This window comes from Python bivittatus, unplaced genomic scaffold (genome assembly GCF_059951505.1).
Source record: "Python bivittatus isolate LINGU-HERP-01145 unplaced genomic scaffold, Pbiv_v1 ctg000350_np1212, whole genome shotgun sequence".
Classification (NCBI taxonomy): Eukaryota; Metazoa; Chordata; class Lepidosauria; order Squamata; family Pythonidae; genus Python; species Python bivittatus.
Window position 1 is genome coordinate 32,675,753 of NW_028277074.1, and position 19,159 is coordinate 32,694,911.

General features: G+C 39.7%; 1 protein-coding gene across 5 annotated transcripts in view; it reads left to right on the forward strand.

Annotated features, from left to right (window-relative positions):
• Positions 1-1,147: 1,147 nt before the first annotated feature.
• ADGRG2 (adhesion G protein-coupled receptor G2) overlaps positions 1,148-19,159 on the forward strand; it is a 61,169-nt gene continuing 43,157 nt past the window's right edge. Inside the window, exons 1-3 of one of the 5 annotated variants that reach the window (XM_088144868.1) lie at positions 1,156-1,911; positions 15,189-15,337; positions 17,788-17,903. In XM_088144868.1, the coding sequence (XP_088000994.1) occupies positions 17,789-17,903 (115 nt within the window). In that variant the 5' untranslated portion in view covers positions 1,156-1,911; positions 15,189-15,337; position 17,788. Of the gene's footprint in view, positions 1,912-15,188; positions 15,338-17,787; positions 17,904-19,159 lie in introns of all 5 variants that reach the window. The other 4 variants (XM_088144869.1, XM_088144871.1, XM_088144867.1 and 1 more) reach the window with 4 other exon arrangements.

A 19,159-nucleotide genomic window follows, 5' to 3' on the forward strand; every position in this document is an offset into this window, starting at 1 on the left:
TCATCTGATTTAGTTCCCATCATCATTCATGTAACTACACATACTTGTGGTTGCTCACAGTACCTTAAAGTAAAATCCTTAGTTTTCTCTGAACTTGTGATTTTTTTTATCATGCACTCTAAAACTGGTAACTTGGGAGGTGAAGTTTGATCAGCCATGATACTTCATTTTTGTTCATGCTGCAGTCAATTTTTCAAAACAGTTGTAATTGTGGAGTCCTTGGGGTTCTCTGAGCTTGGTTTTTTTTTCTTGAAACGTTTGCAAGGAAAAAAACCAAGCTCAGAGAACCCCAAGGACTCCACAGTTCAACCCTGAGCTACACATATTCACCTCTATTGGTACAGTTGTAATTATTCTATAACCTATTTTTAAATTTGTACATCACGCCTAAATAAAAACCAAAGGCAGCCACAAATTCTGAACCCAGGTATATTGCCCTGCCGTGTTTAATCCAGCAGATTTCAGTCTTAGAACGGTGTACAAGTTGCAGAATCTAACTGTTATATCCAGGAGGGATAAAGCTTTGTATTCAGAAAAAAAAAACCCAAGACATTTAATGAAAGCAGATGCCTTGCTACTCTGTGGAGATGAATAAATCACCAACTGAGTAAAATCTATGAACTTTTACAAGCCAAGAATAAAGGGATTGGCTATAACAATGGGAGTAAATGTTGACTGATGGAGGGGGTGTAGAAAGTGTGAATGTTTATTGTTCCTGTCCTAAACAGGTTCCTTCTAGTTTGCTGGACTTCAATTCCCATGATTATTAATGGCTGTGCATTATGGGAGTAGAAGTCTAACGTACCTTGGTATGAAATTCTGGTTTAATGTATGAAGCATGTTATGGAAAATGTTGTTTTAACTTAAAAGAAAAACAGAGAGAGGGAGAAATTCATCACCACTCCTCTGCAGTGATGCAAGAGATTAAAGCAGGGTTCCTCAACCTCAGCAGCTTTAAGATGGGTGGACTTCAACTCCCAGAATTCCCCAGCCAGCCAGTTGAAGTCCACCCATCTTAAAGCTGCTGAGGTTGAGGAACCCTGGATTAAAGGACAAACCAACCAACAGCTGGTCCTAGAAATAAATCAGGGAGAAGGAACCAGAGCTCTGGGAAGAGTAAACTCACACAGCGGCATCTCTCAGCTTTCCAACTACAGTACTCTGCTTTTATTGTCATTGTTATTATTATTACTATTTTAGTTCTTTGTTGTCCCAGCGCCCACTTAGCCACTCTGCGCTTTCTGGCACCCCAGAGTTTATTCTCATCAGCAGCGACCTTCCAGGACAGGCTAGTACGGGCAGAAGCCAGAGCAAGTTAAGGCACGCACCTCCACCACGGGGCGGTCCTTTTAAGCAAATACCCGCCGAAGTCTTATGGTTTGGAGAAAGGACCGGCAAGCAATCGGGCGAGCCTATCCCGGCGATCAGTGGCCCGGCGGGAAAGTCTGGCTTGGCAAAAGCCATCTTTCTCGCTGTTCCAGCGTTGCTTATTCTGAGAGCGTACGCGTGACATGATTAGGCATTTTATTCAAAAGCTCGAACAAGCGACGCTCCCGCCGCGCCGCTTCTAAGGAGTCCCCTGACCTCCAGTTTCCTCCTCCCGCCCGCGCTCCCTCCTCCCGGCTGTAGCCGCCGCGCTCGCAGCCGTCGATTGTGCTGCGCCTTCGCCTTGCGAGCGGTCGGCTGCCTGCCCCGCGCAGCCGACCCAGAGCGGAGGCGTCGCTGTTCGAGGCAGAGGGGTCGGCCAGGTGCGTGGCTGCGTCTGGGGCGGATCTGCGCTGGGGAGCGGGCCGCTGGGCGCCCCCCGAGAAGAAGGGAGAGCCGAGAGACGGAGGAGGAAGACCGCGCTTCCACAAGCGCCGGGTCGCGAGTCCGGGCGCTGCCTCGGGCTTCGCTGCCGGCCTGACCGAGGTGAGCTAGGAAACGTTCGGTGCCTGACGTCCGCGGGGCGAAGGGTAGGCGAAGCACGCCGGGCAAGCGAGGGAAGGTTGCGCCGGAGTTCCATTTTGCAGCTGTAGGGGAGGGGCCTTTTCCTTTCTTCTTAGAAGAGCTCTTTGGACCGCCTTAGCAGAGGAACTAGGAAAAGTGAGTCGCGGGAGTCGAAAGGCTGCCTGTGAAGACCTCGGAGCAGGAGAGGTTCCTTCTGCCTCTCCAAACCGCCGGCTTTGGGACTCCTTGTTGGGTCTTTCCATCCATCAGATGGTGGAACTCGGGCAAAGGGGAGTGGAGATAGAATTGCCTTTGCACTTGAAAGCAAGAGCTTTCGCTAGGGGTTTTTTTCCCCCCCTCCTCTGCTTTAGATAAGAAGAAATAAATACGTGTCTTCCCCGCCCCCCCCCCGCCCCCAGGAAACAGAATATACAACAGGTGTAACGACTGCTCTGCGAGATGGTGAAAGAATGTCACAGCCACACACTCCCCAGGTATGGAGAGGAATTGGAAAGAAATGGATAATACACACTCAAAAATATATGAATTCAACTTTTGCCTGTTTCAGACTCCTTAAGGACAGAAAGGAGTTCTTAAAACTTGTTTGTTGTTTGGACATAGCTAAAAGTGTGGACTGTTCAGGAAAATCTGAGCAGCCCACTAACTGTAATGTGAACAAAACAACAATATCGATAATAGCCCCACGGTGTGCCTGGGAAGAAAAAAGCCTCTTTACCTCTGTTGAAGCCAACTTCATTGTGTAAATATGAAGCGTGCTGTGGTGTAACTGAGGCACTGTAGAAGTGTTTTCTTTGTGGACTTTAATAGGTCACTTTGTGACCATTATTTATACATATGGCCACAATGGGCCCCATTAATTTTTAGTGGGACAGAATTGAAAATGCTAAATTTGTGATTGTAATCTCCCTTTACTCGGAAACAAGTCTCATGAACTCCATTAGCGGAATCTATTTTTTACACCAGGATCATATTCAATAAGTGCTTAGCTTTGGCATGTATGAATCCTACTTCTAAAAGTGCAATCCAAGCAAACTGAACCATGTTCATGTCGCTAATTTTAGTGGGAGAATTGAGACAAAAGTAATCTCAGCTGGAATGGATGTGACATAGAATCCAATCTGTAGCTGTTACAGAAGAATATGACTCCATGTGGCATATGGGTTTTGTGGCCAGGCATGGCTGCTGATGTGCTGCCATGAGTCAGCTGAAGGAGAGGGGAAAAAATGGGAGGAGCAGCTCAGGTATGGCCTTGGAGTCATACCTGAAGCACATAGCTGAAGCACAGAGGGACATACCTGAAGCACATCCAGCTGTATAAAAGAACCCACAGTCACATAATAACATTCCATCATTCATTGATCTTGCTAGTTATTTGTGCTTTGGGGAAAATAATGCAATAATATGTTAAAAGTTCCGGTCCCATCCTGGTATGATCAGGTATGGCTTAATCCCTCTCTGAAATCCAGAATAGAAACTACCATCAGACTTGGTAAAGTGGTTTCCCATGCGCCTATGAGATGGCAGTCTTTTGAATGATTAATTTGTGATAAATATTTGTTTCTGATTCCTAATAACATGAGATTAGAATAGAAACTGGAAAGACTGAAAAAGGAAGAGAACTGATTAGAACTGAAATAAGTTTGCTTCCTTTGCAGTTTCAACATCTATTCCTATATTGCTCTTTCTTGAATTATAAGAATCTCAGAATGGCTTACATAAGGTTCCACCAGATGTCTGAGAGACCGTATAAAAGGGGAATCGAATACTTGTTTTCTGAATCTTTGAAGAAGACAACATATATTCCAGTTTCCTTCTATCATTTTTAGGTTAATGAATAGAAATAAGTAGTGACTAATATAGATAGAATGTCTGGCTGAACAGGTTTTTCAGAATGTTTAAGGATAAGATGAAAGGATGTATTAGTTGAATAAGATGTAATACAACTTCAATCCTTTATGAAAGAGAAAGAAATTGTTCATTAGCACAAAAAATTTGAGTGCAATGCACTCAAAGAGACTTTAAAACTAAGCATTTTGAAGTTCCATTAATTCCAGATTATTTACCATTAAACTAAGTGAAATATAAAATTGCTTATCTTTGATTAGAGGGTGCCTTATATAGCTATGTCTATGTACATATATTCATTGACTACACAAATTATTAAATGCATATTTACCAATGAGCAAAAAGGTTTTATTAGGGGCCATAACCCAAAGCCAAATGCACTTTAAATATTATTGATTAGACTTAGGAAGATGCTTAGATATGCCCTGTTGAAGTTGAAAGGAATAAATGTTCAGCATTATCAAATGCTAGGAGGTCTAAAATACCTCCTTGCATCTGAGCTTTTATAGTACCTCTCTGAGAGTAATTTCTCACACTGTTAAGAAGTTTAGCAGCAGTTATCAAAACAATAAACAGATACAAGCTTTCTTACTTTCACAAAAGAGACAGTATACTCTCCTTTGCACCAAAAAAGTATGAGGAAACAGATTAGAATGTTGTAATTTTAGATCGCTATATATAGGGTTCTTATTTGAAAGAACAGTTTTGGTGGAATTTTTGTGTTGTAACTTTTACATCACTCTTGAAGACTACTGATCAGAACTCTGATCAGACTTGTTCTTTGGATTAACTGTTTCCATTTAGGAGGAAAGTCTGACATCTACATTACTAATTTTATGGCAAAGTTTGAATTGCCATATTTCACACTGATGTGAAAATTTTGCTTATTCATATATGTAGAATGTTACATAGTTTTAAAAAACAACTCAAAAGGTCAATGGTCCTATTCTTTACCAGCTTTTGAGTGTGCCTTTGCATTCATTGCTAAACATCTAAAATGTCATGGAATGGTCTAAAATGAAAATGTTTTTTTTTTTTTTAAGTATAAGAAGGTGAACTGAAGGCATTTCTTCAGTTTGCCCCTCTCCACCGTGGCAATAGATTGACTCTCAAGTTTAGACTTTGGAAATTTGATTAAACATGTAGCGTGTTACTTATCTCCTTTGCATCTCTTATTTTAATTTGTCATGTAGCATTTTATGTAAACTAGTAAGAATACTATTAGGTACCTTCTATAATTCTGTCATTATCTTCTGTAGCTTGAGCAGTTTTTCTCAGTTGCATACTTCTTTGTCAAAATCTCTCTGCAACTTAGCAGAAAAGTTTCCTGCAAATAAAATACCTTTATTCTACTTAAGTATTTAATACTTAAAATACTTAAGAACTTAATACTAAATACACTTCAGTATTTTAGGGAATGACTGGAGAATCTGTGATCTTTCAGATGCCGGATTTAAATTTCCACCAGCATAATTCCCCTACCTGCATAAGGATAAGAGGGATTAATGGATTGCTGCAAAATCATAATGGTAAAACTATTTGGAGGAAGAATAAATTGGCATGATGCAGATGTCTTGGAAGAGCCAGCAAAAGAAAAAGAATGGAGTTGTTTGAGAAAGCACAAACTAGGTGACAGGAATGAAGCTGGAGGAGCAAAGGTCTTGACCAAGACACTATTATGATATGAGTATAGAGAGATAAGGGACTAAGTAAGAATGAAGTATTGTGCTGCATCTGGGAATTGGCAGAAAGTCAATGTAAATAATTAAGAATAAAAAATATTTTCACAAGATACTTCTGAAAAGAAGAATATGTTGCTGAGCTGTGACATCCAGGGAATAAAGGTTATAGTAATGTATAACCAGGATAGAGTAATAAAGGTAGTAAAGCAATATTCATCAATCTAGTGCCTTCCAAATGCTGAGACATAATTTCCAGATTTCCAAGTCAAGCATTAAAGGAAAAGGAGTTATTAGCTCTACTGAAAGTAACGGAGACATCAAGTGTATAAGGTTAGATCTCAGACCTTTCGCAACTGTCACTTATTTTTGTGAAATAGTGAATGAGTGGAGGGGATTTGAAGAGATCAGGAATAAGCAATCTCTAGCAATTCAGACCCCTTCATGGATCACTGCCTTGTCGTGGCGAAGGGGCTTGCGTAACTCAGTGAAGCCATGAGCTATACCGTGCAGGGCCACCCAAGACGGACAGGTCATGACAGAGAGTTCTGACAAAATGTGGTCCACTGGAGAAGGAAATGGCAACCCACTCCAGTATCCTTGCCAAGAAAACCCCATGGACAATGTTAAAAGGCTAAAAGATATGATGCCGGAAGATGAGCCCCTCAGGTCGGAAGGTGTCCAATATGCTACTGGGGAAGAGCGGAGGGCATTTCCAAGTAGCTCCAGAAAGAGTGAAGCGGCTGGGCCAAAGCCGAAAGGACGTTCAGCTGTGGATGTATCTGGAAGCGAAAAGAAGGTCCGATGCTGTAAAGAACAATATTGTATAGGTACCTGGAATGTAAGATCTATGAACCAAGGCAAGCTGGATGTGGTCAAACATGAGATGACAAGATTGAACATCGACATCTTGGGAATCAGCGAACTGAAATGGACGGGAATGGGTGAATTTAATTCGGGTGACCATTATATCTACTACTGTGGGCAAGAAACCCTTAGAAGAAATGGAGTTGCACTCATAGTGAATAAGAGAGTGGGAAAGGCAGTAATGGGGTACAACCTCAAAAACGACAGAATGATCTCAGTGCGTATCCAAGGCAAACCATTCAATATTACAGTCATCCAAGTCTATGCCCCAACCACTGATGCTGAAGAAGCTGAAGTTGACCGCTTCTATGAAGACCTACAACACCTTCTAGAACTAGCACCAAAAAAAGATGTCCTTTTCATCACAGGGGATTGGAATGCTAAAGTAGGAAGTCAAGGAGTAATCGGAATAACAGGCAAATTTGGCCTTGGAGTACAAAATGAAACAGGGCAAAGGCTAATAGAGTTCTGTCAAGAGAACAAGCTAGTCATAGCAAACACTCTTTTCCAACAACACAAGAGACGACTCTACACATGGACATCACCAGATGGTCAATACCGAAACCAGATTGATTATATACTTTGCAGCCAAAGATGGAGAAGCTCTATACAGACAGCAAAAACAAGACCAGGAGCTGACTGTGGCTCAGATCATGAGCTTCTTACTGCAAAATTTAGGCTTAAATTGAAGAATGTAGGGAAAACCACTAGACCACTCAGGTATGACTTAGATCATATTCCTTGTGAGTACACAGTGAAGGTGATGAATAGATTTAGAGGAATAGATTTTGTAGACAGAGTGCCTGAAGAACTATGGACGGAGGTCCGTAACATTGTACAGGAGGCAGCAACTAAAACCATCCCAAAGAAAAAGAAATGCAAGAAAGCAAAATGGCTGTCTGATGAGGCTTTACAAATAGCTGTGGAAAGAAGGAATGCGAAAAGCAAGGGTGAAAGGGAAAGATATAAGCAATTGAATGCAGATTTCCAGAGAATAGCCAGGAGAGATAAGAAGGCCTTCTTAAATGAACAATGCAAAGAAATTGAGGAAAACAATAGAATGGGGAAGACTAGAGATCTCTACAAGAAAATTGGAGATATGAAAGGAACGTTTAGTGCAAAGATGGGCATGATAAAGGACAGAAAAGGCAGGGACCTAACAGAAGCAGAAGAGATTAAGAAGAGGTGGCAAGAATACACAGAAGAACTATACAAGAAAGATCTTAATGTCCCTGATGTCCACGCTGGTGTGATCACTGACCTTGAGCCAGACATCCTAGAGAGTGAAGTCAAGTGGGCCTTAGGAAGCATTGCTAACAACAAAGCTAGTGGAGATGACAGTATTCCAGCTGAGTTATTTAAAATACTAAAAGATGATGGTGTTAAAGTGCTGCACTCAATATGCCAGCAAGTTTGGAAAACGCAACAGTGGCCACGGGATTGGAAAAGGTCAGTTTACGTTCCAATTCCAAAGAAGGGCAACGCCAAAGAATGCTCAAACTATCGCACAATTGCACTCATTTCACATGCTAGCAAGGTTATGCTGAAAATCCTACAAGCTAGGCTTCAGCAATACATGAACCGAGAACTACCGGATGTACAAGCTGGGTTTCGAAGAGGCAGAGGAACTAGAGATCAAATCGCCAACATTCGCTGGATCATGGAGAAAGCACGAGAGTTCCAGAAAAATATCTACTTCTGCTTCATTGACTATGCAAAAGCCTTTGATTGTGTGGATCACAACAAACTGTGGCAAATTCTTAAAGAGATGGGAATACCAGACCACCTTACCTGTCTCCTGAGAAATCTGTATGCGGGCCAAGAAGCAACAGTTAGAACCGGTCATGGAACAACCGATTGGTTCAAAATAGGGAAAGGTGTACGACAAGGCTGTATACTGTCACCCTGCTTATTTAACCTATATGCAGAGTACATCATGAGAAATGCCAGGCTGGAAGAATCACAAGCCGGAATTAAGATTGCAGGGAGAATCATCAACAACCTCAGATATGCGGACGATACCACCCTAATGGCAGAAAGTGAAGAAGAACTAAAGAGCCTCTTGATGAGGGTGAAAGAGGAGAGTGCAAAAGCTGGCTTGAAACTCAACATTAAAAAAACTAAGATCATGGCATCTGGACCCATCAATTCCTGGCAAATAGAAGGGGTAGAAATGGAAGCAGTAACAGACTTCATTTATTTGGGCTCCAAGATCACCGCAGACGGAGACTGCAGCCATGAAATTAAAAGACGCTTGCTCCTTGGGAGGAAAGCTATGGCAAGCCTAGATAGCATATTAAAAAGCAGAGACGTCACCTTGCCGACAAAGATCCGCATAGTCAAAGCTATGGTTTTTCCAGTAGTAATGTATGGCTGTGAGAGCTGGACCATAAAAAAGGCCGAGTGCCGAAGAATTGATGCCTTTGAACTGTGGTGCTGGAGAAGACTCTTGAGAGTCCCCTGGACTGCTAGGAGGTCAAACCAGTCAATCTTAAAGGAAATCAACCCTGATTGCTCATTGGAAGGATCAATAATGAAGCTCAAGCTCAGATATTTTGGTCACCTAATGCGAAGAGAGATCTCTTTGGAGAAGACCCTGATGCTGGGAAAGATTGAAGGCAAAAGGAGAAGAGGACGGCAGAGGATGAGATGGTTAGATAGCATCACTGAAGCAATGAGCATGAAACTGAGCAAACTCAGGGAGGCAGTGAAGGACAGGAAGGCCTGGCGCAATATGGTTCATGGGGTCACGAAGAGTCGGACACGACTTAACGACTAAACAACAACAAAGCAATTCAGAGCTGAAGGACTGAAAGGGAATAGGATTAATGAATTAATGAATTAATGAAAGAGGATGAGTCAAAAAATTTATTTTTTCAGAGTAGTGGATAGTGTTGCCTGTGTGACCATATTAGGGAAAGAATCAGCATATAGTTGTTATGTAATGGAAAGAAGAAATAATGATGATGACATTTAGAGTTGGGTAAGGACAGAATCTGTGAGCACTATAGTCAGCTCACCAAATGAAGAAGGGTTGATGACAAATTGTAGGAGAAGGTGGAGAGAACACAGATTATATTTTTAAGGTTTATCATTAAGAAAGGAAAGAAATCTTGAGAATAATAAAGAGTGGAAAGACTATTGGACAGCAAAGTTACATATTTCAAGAATTTCTTTTTGGTAGTGGATGGCATGAATCTGTAATAGGCAAAAGTCAACCAGTAGTTTTGTCACCAGAATATTTTAGATCAACAAATGAAAATACTTAAAGGAACTAGGCTTTAGGGAAGGAAAATCTAAATTGCTGTGTGTCGTGTAACAAGAGATATACTTACAGATTATCAAACCAAAAAAAACTTTTAGCTAATATAAAAACTTACCTCAGGGACTTTAATATCCATACTGACAGTTGTTGGAATTTAATTTGCTTTTCATACATTGCAAGACTAAAGAGTTTTAGAAGAATGGAAAAAACATTAAGATGAAAATTAACATAAATGGAAACAATACAGGTAATCCTTGCTTAACAATTGTTTGTTTCACAGTGGTTCAAAGTTACGATGGCCTTGGAAAAAGTGTTTTATGACCTGTACTCCACTTATGACTGTCACAAACTGTCACCCCCCCCATAGTCATGTGATTGTGATTTGCAACCTTTTTTATGATGGTTGTTAAGTGAATAAACGCAGTTCTTAAACGAATCACATGGTTGTTAAGAGAATCAGAAGATCATTAAGCGAATTCCAGCAAAAAAAGTCAATTGGGGAAGTTGGATTTGCTTAATGACCTCATGATTTGCTTAACGACCACAGTGACTTGCTTAATCATAAAAATGGTAGTAAAATTGGGTCTGGTCATGTGGTGACTCGCTTAACAACCGCCCTGCTTAACAACCAATTTTCTGGTCCCTATTGTGGTTGTTAAGCAAGAACTACCTGTAAATGTAATTAAAGGAGAGAGGAGAAACAAAAACTAGGAAAAAAACTACTGGATCCATTGACTGCAGAGGATGGAAAGAGCATGAGGGAGCATGTGAAGAGACTGGACAACATAGAATGTTGAAGGATCTGAAATAATTGCCAGATGGGGAATTGTACAAGAAGAATGACAGATAAATACAAGATCAAGAGATTATTGAAGACAGTATTGGCAAGGCTGTCCAAAGTGGATGAATAATGGAGAACACAGGAGATACATTAGGGAAGATATTAATGTTGAAATTATCAGATGATTTCACTTTTTTTTAGCCTCTTCCATTTGTATACGTTTTTTTTTTTTTTTATCACAGCTACAGGTAGTCCTCAACCTATGACCACAACTGAGACTGGAACTTCCATCGCTAAGTGATGCAGTCATTAAGAAAGTTGTGCCCAATTTTATTACCTTTTTTGCCATGGTTGTTAAGCAAATCAGTGCAATCATTAAGCAAATCACATGGTCATTAACCGAATCCAGCTTCCCCCATTAACTTTGCTTGTCAGAAGCCCCCTGGGAAGGATGCAAATGGTGGTCACGTGACCCTGGGATACTGCAACTATTATAAATACATGCTGATTACCAAGCGCCTGAATTTTGATCATGTGACTGTGGGGATGCTGCAATGGTCGTAAGTGCGAGGACCGGTTGTAAGTCACTTTTTTCTGTGCTGTCATAACTTCGAATGGTTGTTAAATGAATGGTCGTAAGTCGAGGACTACCTGTAATGTATATTTGTATTCTATGCTGTATTCCAGGAAAAACATAAGTAGGCTAAGGGTAGCCCAAGAGAATTCTTATGTACAAAGACTCAAATCATCACTTTTGATTTTTGTATTTTGGGCTTTTGTAGACTAGCTGAAAGGATTAGTGAAGTTGCTTATATGCTGGCTATAGCAATAATAATAATTTCTTATCCAGTACTTTTTGCTCAGGAAGAGGCCTTTTAGCAGAGAATCCTAAACTAGAGAATCCTCCACTTAAAATAATTATAAACACAGCCAAGATTCACAAAAAGGGCATGAGAATGGAGCTATATAAGAGTTGAGGCCTAAACATATGGAAGGAATCAAGTTACCTATTACCTAAGAAAATGAAGGTGATCCCAGATTTAGTGTTCAGGACTCACAGATTTATTGTTACAGGAACTTCAATAATCATGCTGCATCTACTCTGTTAGGGATTTGTATCAACCATAATAGTCAGGTATTGTCCTAAAATGCCATTGGCATGTATGGGTCTTTTTATTACTGGTAGGAATATGAATAAAGCATTTCTATCACATTTTGGTCTTCTTGGTTGTGGAGTATATTCTTGCCATTTTGTTATCATGGTCATGGTGAGATTGGCCCCATCTCTGCTGACATTCTGGAAGTCCCTCAAAACCTGGTTGTGTCAATAGGCCTGGGGGTCTCAAGAGTATAGTGATCTGATGAGGTGACCCCATTGTTTGTAATATGTGATGCTATCTCCTGGTCAGGCTTGGAAGGATGAAGCAGAAACAGAGAGAACAGTAAGTTGTGAAAGCTTAGTTCTATAGTTCAGATGGCATGTTAAACCATAATGACCTTTGTTTGGTTTTGGCTTAGTTTTCTTGTGTATCAAACACTGTAATATGTAAACCATGATTACTTAATCATGCATTGTTTAATAGTTAAACCAGACTTAAAGCATTATGTGAACCACTGAACCCGGGTAGAAGTTCATAACAAGACTTCTTTTTGTGTAATAAGAAGCAGTGTTGTATTGTATCCTGGAATTTCTTAGGGTATCAATGTATTTTTATATATATTGTTATAAAAGAACAGGTAAAGATCTCCTTCCATGTGATGTGTTTCAAATTTCACTCAGTTGCTTTGGGTTGGATACAATTAGTCCTGCATCTGTAATTTTAGGGAAGAGTCTAAGCGCCATATTTTGTTTTCATAGTTGCTATAAATCTGTAAAATCCTTTTATTACTTTGTGGGTCTGGGAGTAACACATGTACAGTAATTTCAATAAGCTTCCTTTATTAGTGTATCCTGGAAAAACCAAAGACTTGAACATTTTATAAAAGACATAGTTTCTTTTGGAGTTAAATTAATGCAATTTTTCAAAAGTGGTGTAAACCTTTCCAGGGTTGTACTTTCCCATTACATCTTCTTTCTTTTGACAAACTTTAAAAAATAAATAGAAGTTCAGAAATTTGTTTGCCAGACTGGAAATACACAAGCCCGTTCATTGCTAACTATAGAAACTATTGAGGACCACTAGGAGGGAGCATATTAATTGTTGGATGAATTTTTATGGATTCTGTTCATGTAATGGTTTGTATTTGAAAGAGGAATAGCAACTAGCATACATTGTGAGTAAGGAGACATTACTGTCATCTTCATGAAAAGAAACTGATGTCAATGTATTAGTTTAGGAGTGCTCAAGGCCTGCTATGGAGTGTCTGGAATCTATTTTGAATAATTTTTAGTTTAGTGCTAGACAAAGAGTCTGCTTTGTTTATATTACTTTGATCATATTACTGTACATGCTATACTTGTTAACAAGCTCCACGTGTCAGCCCTGATCCCATTCAGAAACTAACTTGCTGTCATAGATTAGGACAACACAGAGATGTTATTGTTGAAACCTTCTTCAATTTCAAAATAATTTGTGGTGCAGTGTGGTTTGTGAGCAGGACAAGTTAAAAATGCCCTTTTGCGGAGGAAAAGCCCAAATGTCTTTGGGTACACTGAACTAGATTCACATTTGGATTACTCACTTGGACTGCCACGGACTGAAACTTTAAAACAAGTGGCCTGGGAATGATCCATGTGAATATATTTCATCTGTGAAAAATATTATTCTTTGGTAAGAAATTAATAATGCACATTTTAGTTAAAAAGAATTAGGCCAGAATCAATAGTTTTGGTAAATGTCATATAAAAAAAAAATGCTGGTTGAAAAACAGCAGAGCTGAATCATAACTATAACACAATTAAAGGAAGAAGATATCCTACTAGAACGTAGAAATGAAGTGTGCTTCTTGTGTTTTTAGACAGCAGCATAAAGATGAATAATTCTTATTGCTTATGGAAAGTATTCACTTCATTTCTCTTAAGAGTAATATGAAATGCACACTCCTCCATTACAACTTCTACCGCTATCCACTATTGATCATGCTGCTCGATGTCCTGGCAACTGAAATGTAACCACATCTGGAAGCCTACAGCACCTTTCCCTGATGTCTTATGTGGCTCTGAGTTCTAGGAAACTCTGGAATGTTCTGTGCTATAAAGTGACCTGGTATCAGATAGATGTGGTTTTGAAGTGGAAATATGAACTGCTTTTATATATAATATACTGAGATCAGCCTATGCTACAGTTACTTCTTAGAGGAAGAAAAAGCCCTCTGGTATATAGATTAAGCTTTCCTTAAGGAGCATTATTTGTGAGCTAAAAGTAAAATGGATGGATGTTAAATATCAAGTTACTATGAGATTGATTAGGTAATATTCCTATCTCTAAGTCTGATGTACAAGATGAATTGTGCTGGTTGGGGAGAATAAATATTGTAAATAGCCTAAGATAGGGGTGCATGACTTTTTTTTCAGGCAAAGCATATTTGGATGGTGTGTTGGAGGAGGCACATGTCAAAAACTGGATGGGGCCAAGATAAAGAAGTGGGTGTTAAAACTAAGTTTGCTTTCTTTTAAATTAAATCATAAATGAAAGTGGTAACTGTTGCAAAGCTTTTGTGGGTTTTATCCCAAAAAATGAGGCATGTGGCTCTGAGACCATCGATAGTACCCTCTGTTTAAGTGGGGCCATTTGGAGGGGTATGTACAAAGATCAGAATGATGCAAGCAATGGTATTCCCTGTGACAGTCTATGGAAGCTAAAGTTGGACTTTGAAGAAGCAGGATAGGAAGAATATAGACACTATTGAACTTTGGTGTTGGAGAAGACTCCTAAGAATACCATGGACAGCCAAGAAAACAAACAAATGGATCATTGAACAAATCAACCCAGAGTTCTCATTTGAGGCACAAATGACCAAGCTCAAATTATCCTACTTCAGACATGTTATGTAAAAACCCAGCTCTCTGGACAAGGTTCGAATGCTGGGAAGGTGGAAGGAAAGAGAAGAAGAGGACAACCAGCAGCAAGGTGGATGGACTCAGTTACAATGGCAGTGAGTACACTATTGGCAGACCAGAAGGACCAGGTTAGGAACAGAACATCATGGAAAACATCTATCTATGTGGTTGCTAAGAGTTGACACTGACTTGATGGCACATAATCAATTTGGAAGGGAGGCCATAGGGACACCTTGCCCTGGTTACCTTTATCCTGGCCCCACTTCAGCTTCTGAGTCTATATATTCTTGGAAACATTGGGAATGGGTGAAATGAACCCACTGTGGATACCTGATGTCTCTTGAACTGAACAGTTGATATTTTCTAGAAATATGTACCTGAGGAAGATGGAAAATGGATTATATAGGAAAGCATTATAAAATGAAATGAGAAAATATTGCTGAACAGATCAAGAAAGTGTTGGCAGAAAATAAGATAGAGCTGTAAGCGTTAAGGATATGATAATGCTTCAGATACAAGTGGGAAATACAGGGTGTGAAAACTCTGTAAGTGAAAATCCTCAGGCATAATTTCATCTTCTGCTGTGCACTCTTGGAAACTATGGTATCCATACCTGGGGAAGACTCCTGATATCAAAGAGTTTTTGGCTAATGTACAGAAGTCGTACAAGGCATTTTCATCAACCCAGCAGGACACTGCAGAACTATTCCTTCATTCCATTTTAATAAGTAGATGGAACTCAGGAAATGATGCTGTTCTCCTTGTAAAAAATTATAAAGGGGCACTAATTTCTCTCTTCAGGGACACGGTGGCGCAGCGGCTTAATGACGCTGAAAGTTGCTGGCCAGAAATGGTCGACGCTTCAGCGGTTTGAGTCCAGCCTTCGCGTTAGCAGGGTGAGCTCCTGTTTCCTCCCCAGTTCCTGTCAACCCAACAGCTCGAAAACTCACGTGAGTAGATAAATGGGTACTCTCACTCCGGTGGGAGGAAAAATTCTGGCGGTGCCTTGCAAAAAGGAGTCGGGAGCAGTTGCCGGTAAGCGCGAAAAACCGTGCGCGCCCGAAAAGGGCGCGAAGCAATGGAAACCCCGCCTCCTGCGCTCGCCAGCTGGACTCTGCTCTAGGAAGGAGGCTCTGGCAAACCACTTCCGAAAAACAATGGCCTTGAAAACTGCAAGGACTCTTCCAAGCAGTCACTGCAGAGTCGGTAACGACTGAGCGCAGACCAAAAAAAAAAAAATTCTCTCTTCAAAATTTAGAAAGATTTGGACTTGAAGGCAGACACACCAAGTGAAGGTCTCATTGAGTGGCTGCAGCCTTCACATAACAGTGTACTATAAGATATTGCAGTGTATTGATATCCAAAGCAAACTTGTCCATGGATCCAAACTTACCATGGAAGAAAGAATGCAACATATAAAGAGTCTCTTGGAAGAAGTTGAATGTTTCCTTTCCAAATCTTTGCAAAGAGGTTAAAGGACTCACCACTGAATTTAGCAAAACATCCAGAAGAATCCAAAGAAAGGAGAATTTTCATGAGGACAAGCCATCATGATAGAACATTTTATTCCCTTGAGGATATATTCAGGGGAGGAATTTTCATCACAGCCATAGATATGCTATGGGTTTAGCTAGGACCATGGAGATATTCTCACATTTGTTTTCACCTATCCCTGATAACAAAGGAAGTAGTTGCAAAGTTTATGAAGTCTTTACCCACCCCGTATTTATGGGATCTAAACCAGGGGGAATTGTAAGGAGAACTTGGTTTGTTTTATAAAATCAGAAAAGATACATATCTATGCATCTCTTGTGGACCTTTGGACAACGCACCTGAGCTGCTTAACCATATCTCTCTAGTCAAGAGCCTAGAATTTGCGTTTCCTCAGATATGCATTACTTAACAAGGTCCAACACCTTGCCAATCTCTGCTGCATCTGGGGAATGCAAATTTAGTACACTTAAGATTATTTAAACTGGCTTGCAGCCAGCAATTGAGAATTGGTTGAACCATTTCATTCTTCTTTCAGTGTGGAATAAATCTGCAGCATAAATAAATAAAGATAATGCTTTTGATGACTTTGCAGTCAAGCAAACAAGCAAGGTTTTGCATAGAGATTCAGCAAAATTGTAATTGATAACTGAAAAGTGTAGGAGTGGTTTAAAGTACTGTGGTTTAAAGTGCTTTAAAGTAAGGTAGATGTATTAGGAGAAGGATTGATCTAGAGCAAATATTTTAACTGGATAGTGGATTCCCCCACCCACCCACAGGTGCAAGGTCCACTTTTTTCCTGGATCAACCAAATGTTGATCTGTTGGTTGCAACAGGAATTGATCAACCAGCTTGTTGCCTGAGCCTGACATCATGGGCTGAGAGAGAATGACTGACCCAAAGTCACCAAGCCAGCTTTCATGCCTAAGGCAGGACTTTAACTCACAGTCTCCTGGTTTCTGGCCTGGTACCTTCCTTAACCACTAGATCAAACTGGCTCTCTAAGTGCAAGATCATAATGAACTTTTGGCTGTTTGACGTTATGTTCAGGCAATCATTTCTACATGTAGACATCAAGTTAATTGAAGGAAAAAAAAATTGGCTTACTGCAGTTCTTCCCATTGCCATCCTTGCAGTTCAGCTCCTTGGGGGGGAAAAAAAGGCAAATGTCAGTGGTCCTGTTACAGAGGACTTGCAGGGAACAATGTATAGTATGAATGTCCTGGCAGCTGGTGCTGATGCCATCAGGGCTCTTCTGCAATCTGAAACAATGTGTGAATATAGGAGTTGCAAATAACAGGAAGGGGGGGCCTCAAAAAAACTCTTGGGGGAGAGGGGGACTTAATTTTAAGGCATTTCAAAAGTATGCAGTCAGTTTGTATCAGGTATTGAATCAACTAAATTGTTGGGTTTACTGCCGCCCTGCATTAATTGAGAATGTGACTGGGCAAAGTCTGGTCACACTATTCTAGCTGTTCATAGCAGAGAATAGGATAATGAAACATAGGCTGTTTCCCAGGGAACCATGAGCACTATTACTGTTAGCCTTCCCAAGTGGACCAGACAGAAAACATGACCAGATGAGCTAATTCTACTTTATTTTAAGGCTACATTAACAGAATCTTGCAAGTCTGAAAGTACAAATCTCCCGCTGTCTCTTTTACATCCTGAGAAACTAGGGAGGGTCCCTTCCGAGCCTCTTTCTCCACCCATTATACAGCTGTCTCTTGTCTGACCATTCCCTAGGCAGCATCTCTTCTCATCATCTCTCAAGGTCTTTCTCACATACCATTACAGTTAGATATAAAACATAATCTGAAAACATTGCTATAACTCCTTCCTATTTATGGCAATGAATATGTATTTATACATCTTGCTAATTTTATTTTATTTTTCTTGTATATTCTAGGATGGCAGCCTGTAAGATGAGCCATATGTCCATGGAGAAAGTATGGGAATGTTTGCTAAAATATAAGGTTTCTCTCTGTCTCCTGTGGCTTCATTTGATTTTGGCTCCTGGCAGAGGTAAGGTTTTCGTTTCTGTATTCTTCTAACCATTGTTCTTTAAACATATGGTTCGAGGATGTGGATTTTCTGGACCTACAATATTTCTCCCAGGTTTCAGACTCTGCTCTGACACTACAATTGTCTTGTCATCCTGGCATTAATGTAAATAAAAACAGTGCTAATAACTTTATAGTTTGCCAGTTCCCTGTTTAATTCCCCTTTTCCATTTCATCATTTATTTTTTAAAAATCAAAAGTATATCAATTAAGTTAGGCAACATAGCAGATGGAAAGGGAATTGCAGAGATAGGAACTATACAGAAGATGATATGTATAACAAGTATATATTAATAATGCAATCTGTGTATATTTTAAAATACATTTGACATCTAAAAGTCTAATACTTATTTATGCATATTTTCATCAATTCTGTGAAGTAGGTTAGTCAGGTATTGGGTTTTGTTCAAGATCACCAAGAAAGCTTCATGGTTCAGGTTATGAGGGAAACACAGCTAAATTTATCTTAGATTTTAAAATTCTAAAATGAATTAAAGTATGTGTTTTAAGACATGGAATTATATGATTTCCAATTCCTGGTGTTCAGCATTTGTAGAATGGAGAGATTTTCTGAAATTATTCTTAAAGAAATGTCAGTCTTGTTTGTAGGCAGGCCCATAACTGACCTGCTATTCATTAGATGCTGAGTCTCTTGGTTCTTCCCACGTTCTTTGTATACAGGTAGCCCCCAGTTTAAGAATGAGTTCCGTCCCCAAGGTCTGTCCTTAAGTTGAATTTGTATGTAAGCCGGAACAGTATTATTGTATAATACTGTATAAATAGTATTGTGTAATTAATTTGAACCATTGTGTATTTAACTCAAATTTTGCTACAATAGGCTTCATTCTTAATCAAATAAATCCAGCCCCTTTATACCATTTTTTGTTAATCTTTCTGGTGACAAATACCATATATAAACATTTTATAAAAATTCTCCTTCAAATTGTAACAGTGTAAATTTCATCCACATATTTTTCCATTGTTCCATTTGTATATTATATCCAAAAATTTTAGTTCGTTTTATCATACAATGTTTAACTTGTTCACCTTCTGTTTCAAATCTCAACAAAACTTATACATTTTACCAATAAGATGTTTATCAGTAGTACACAATTCAGTTTCAAAACCAGTTTTGTTCTGTTCAAAACCATGTCTTTTTATCAACTTTAAATCTTTCTCTAAGTTGTACATATGAAAACCAGTGAAATGGATGTCCTT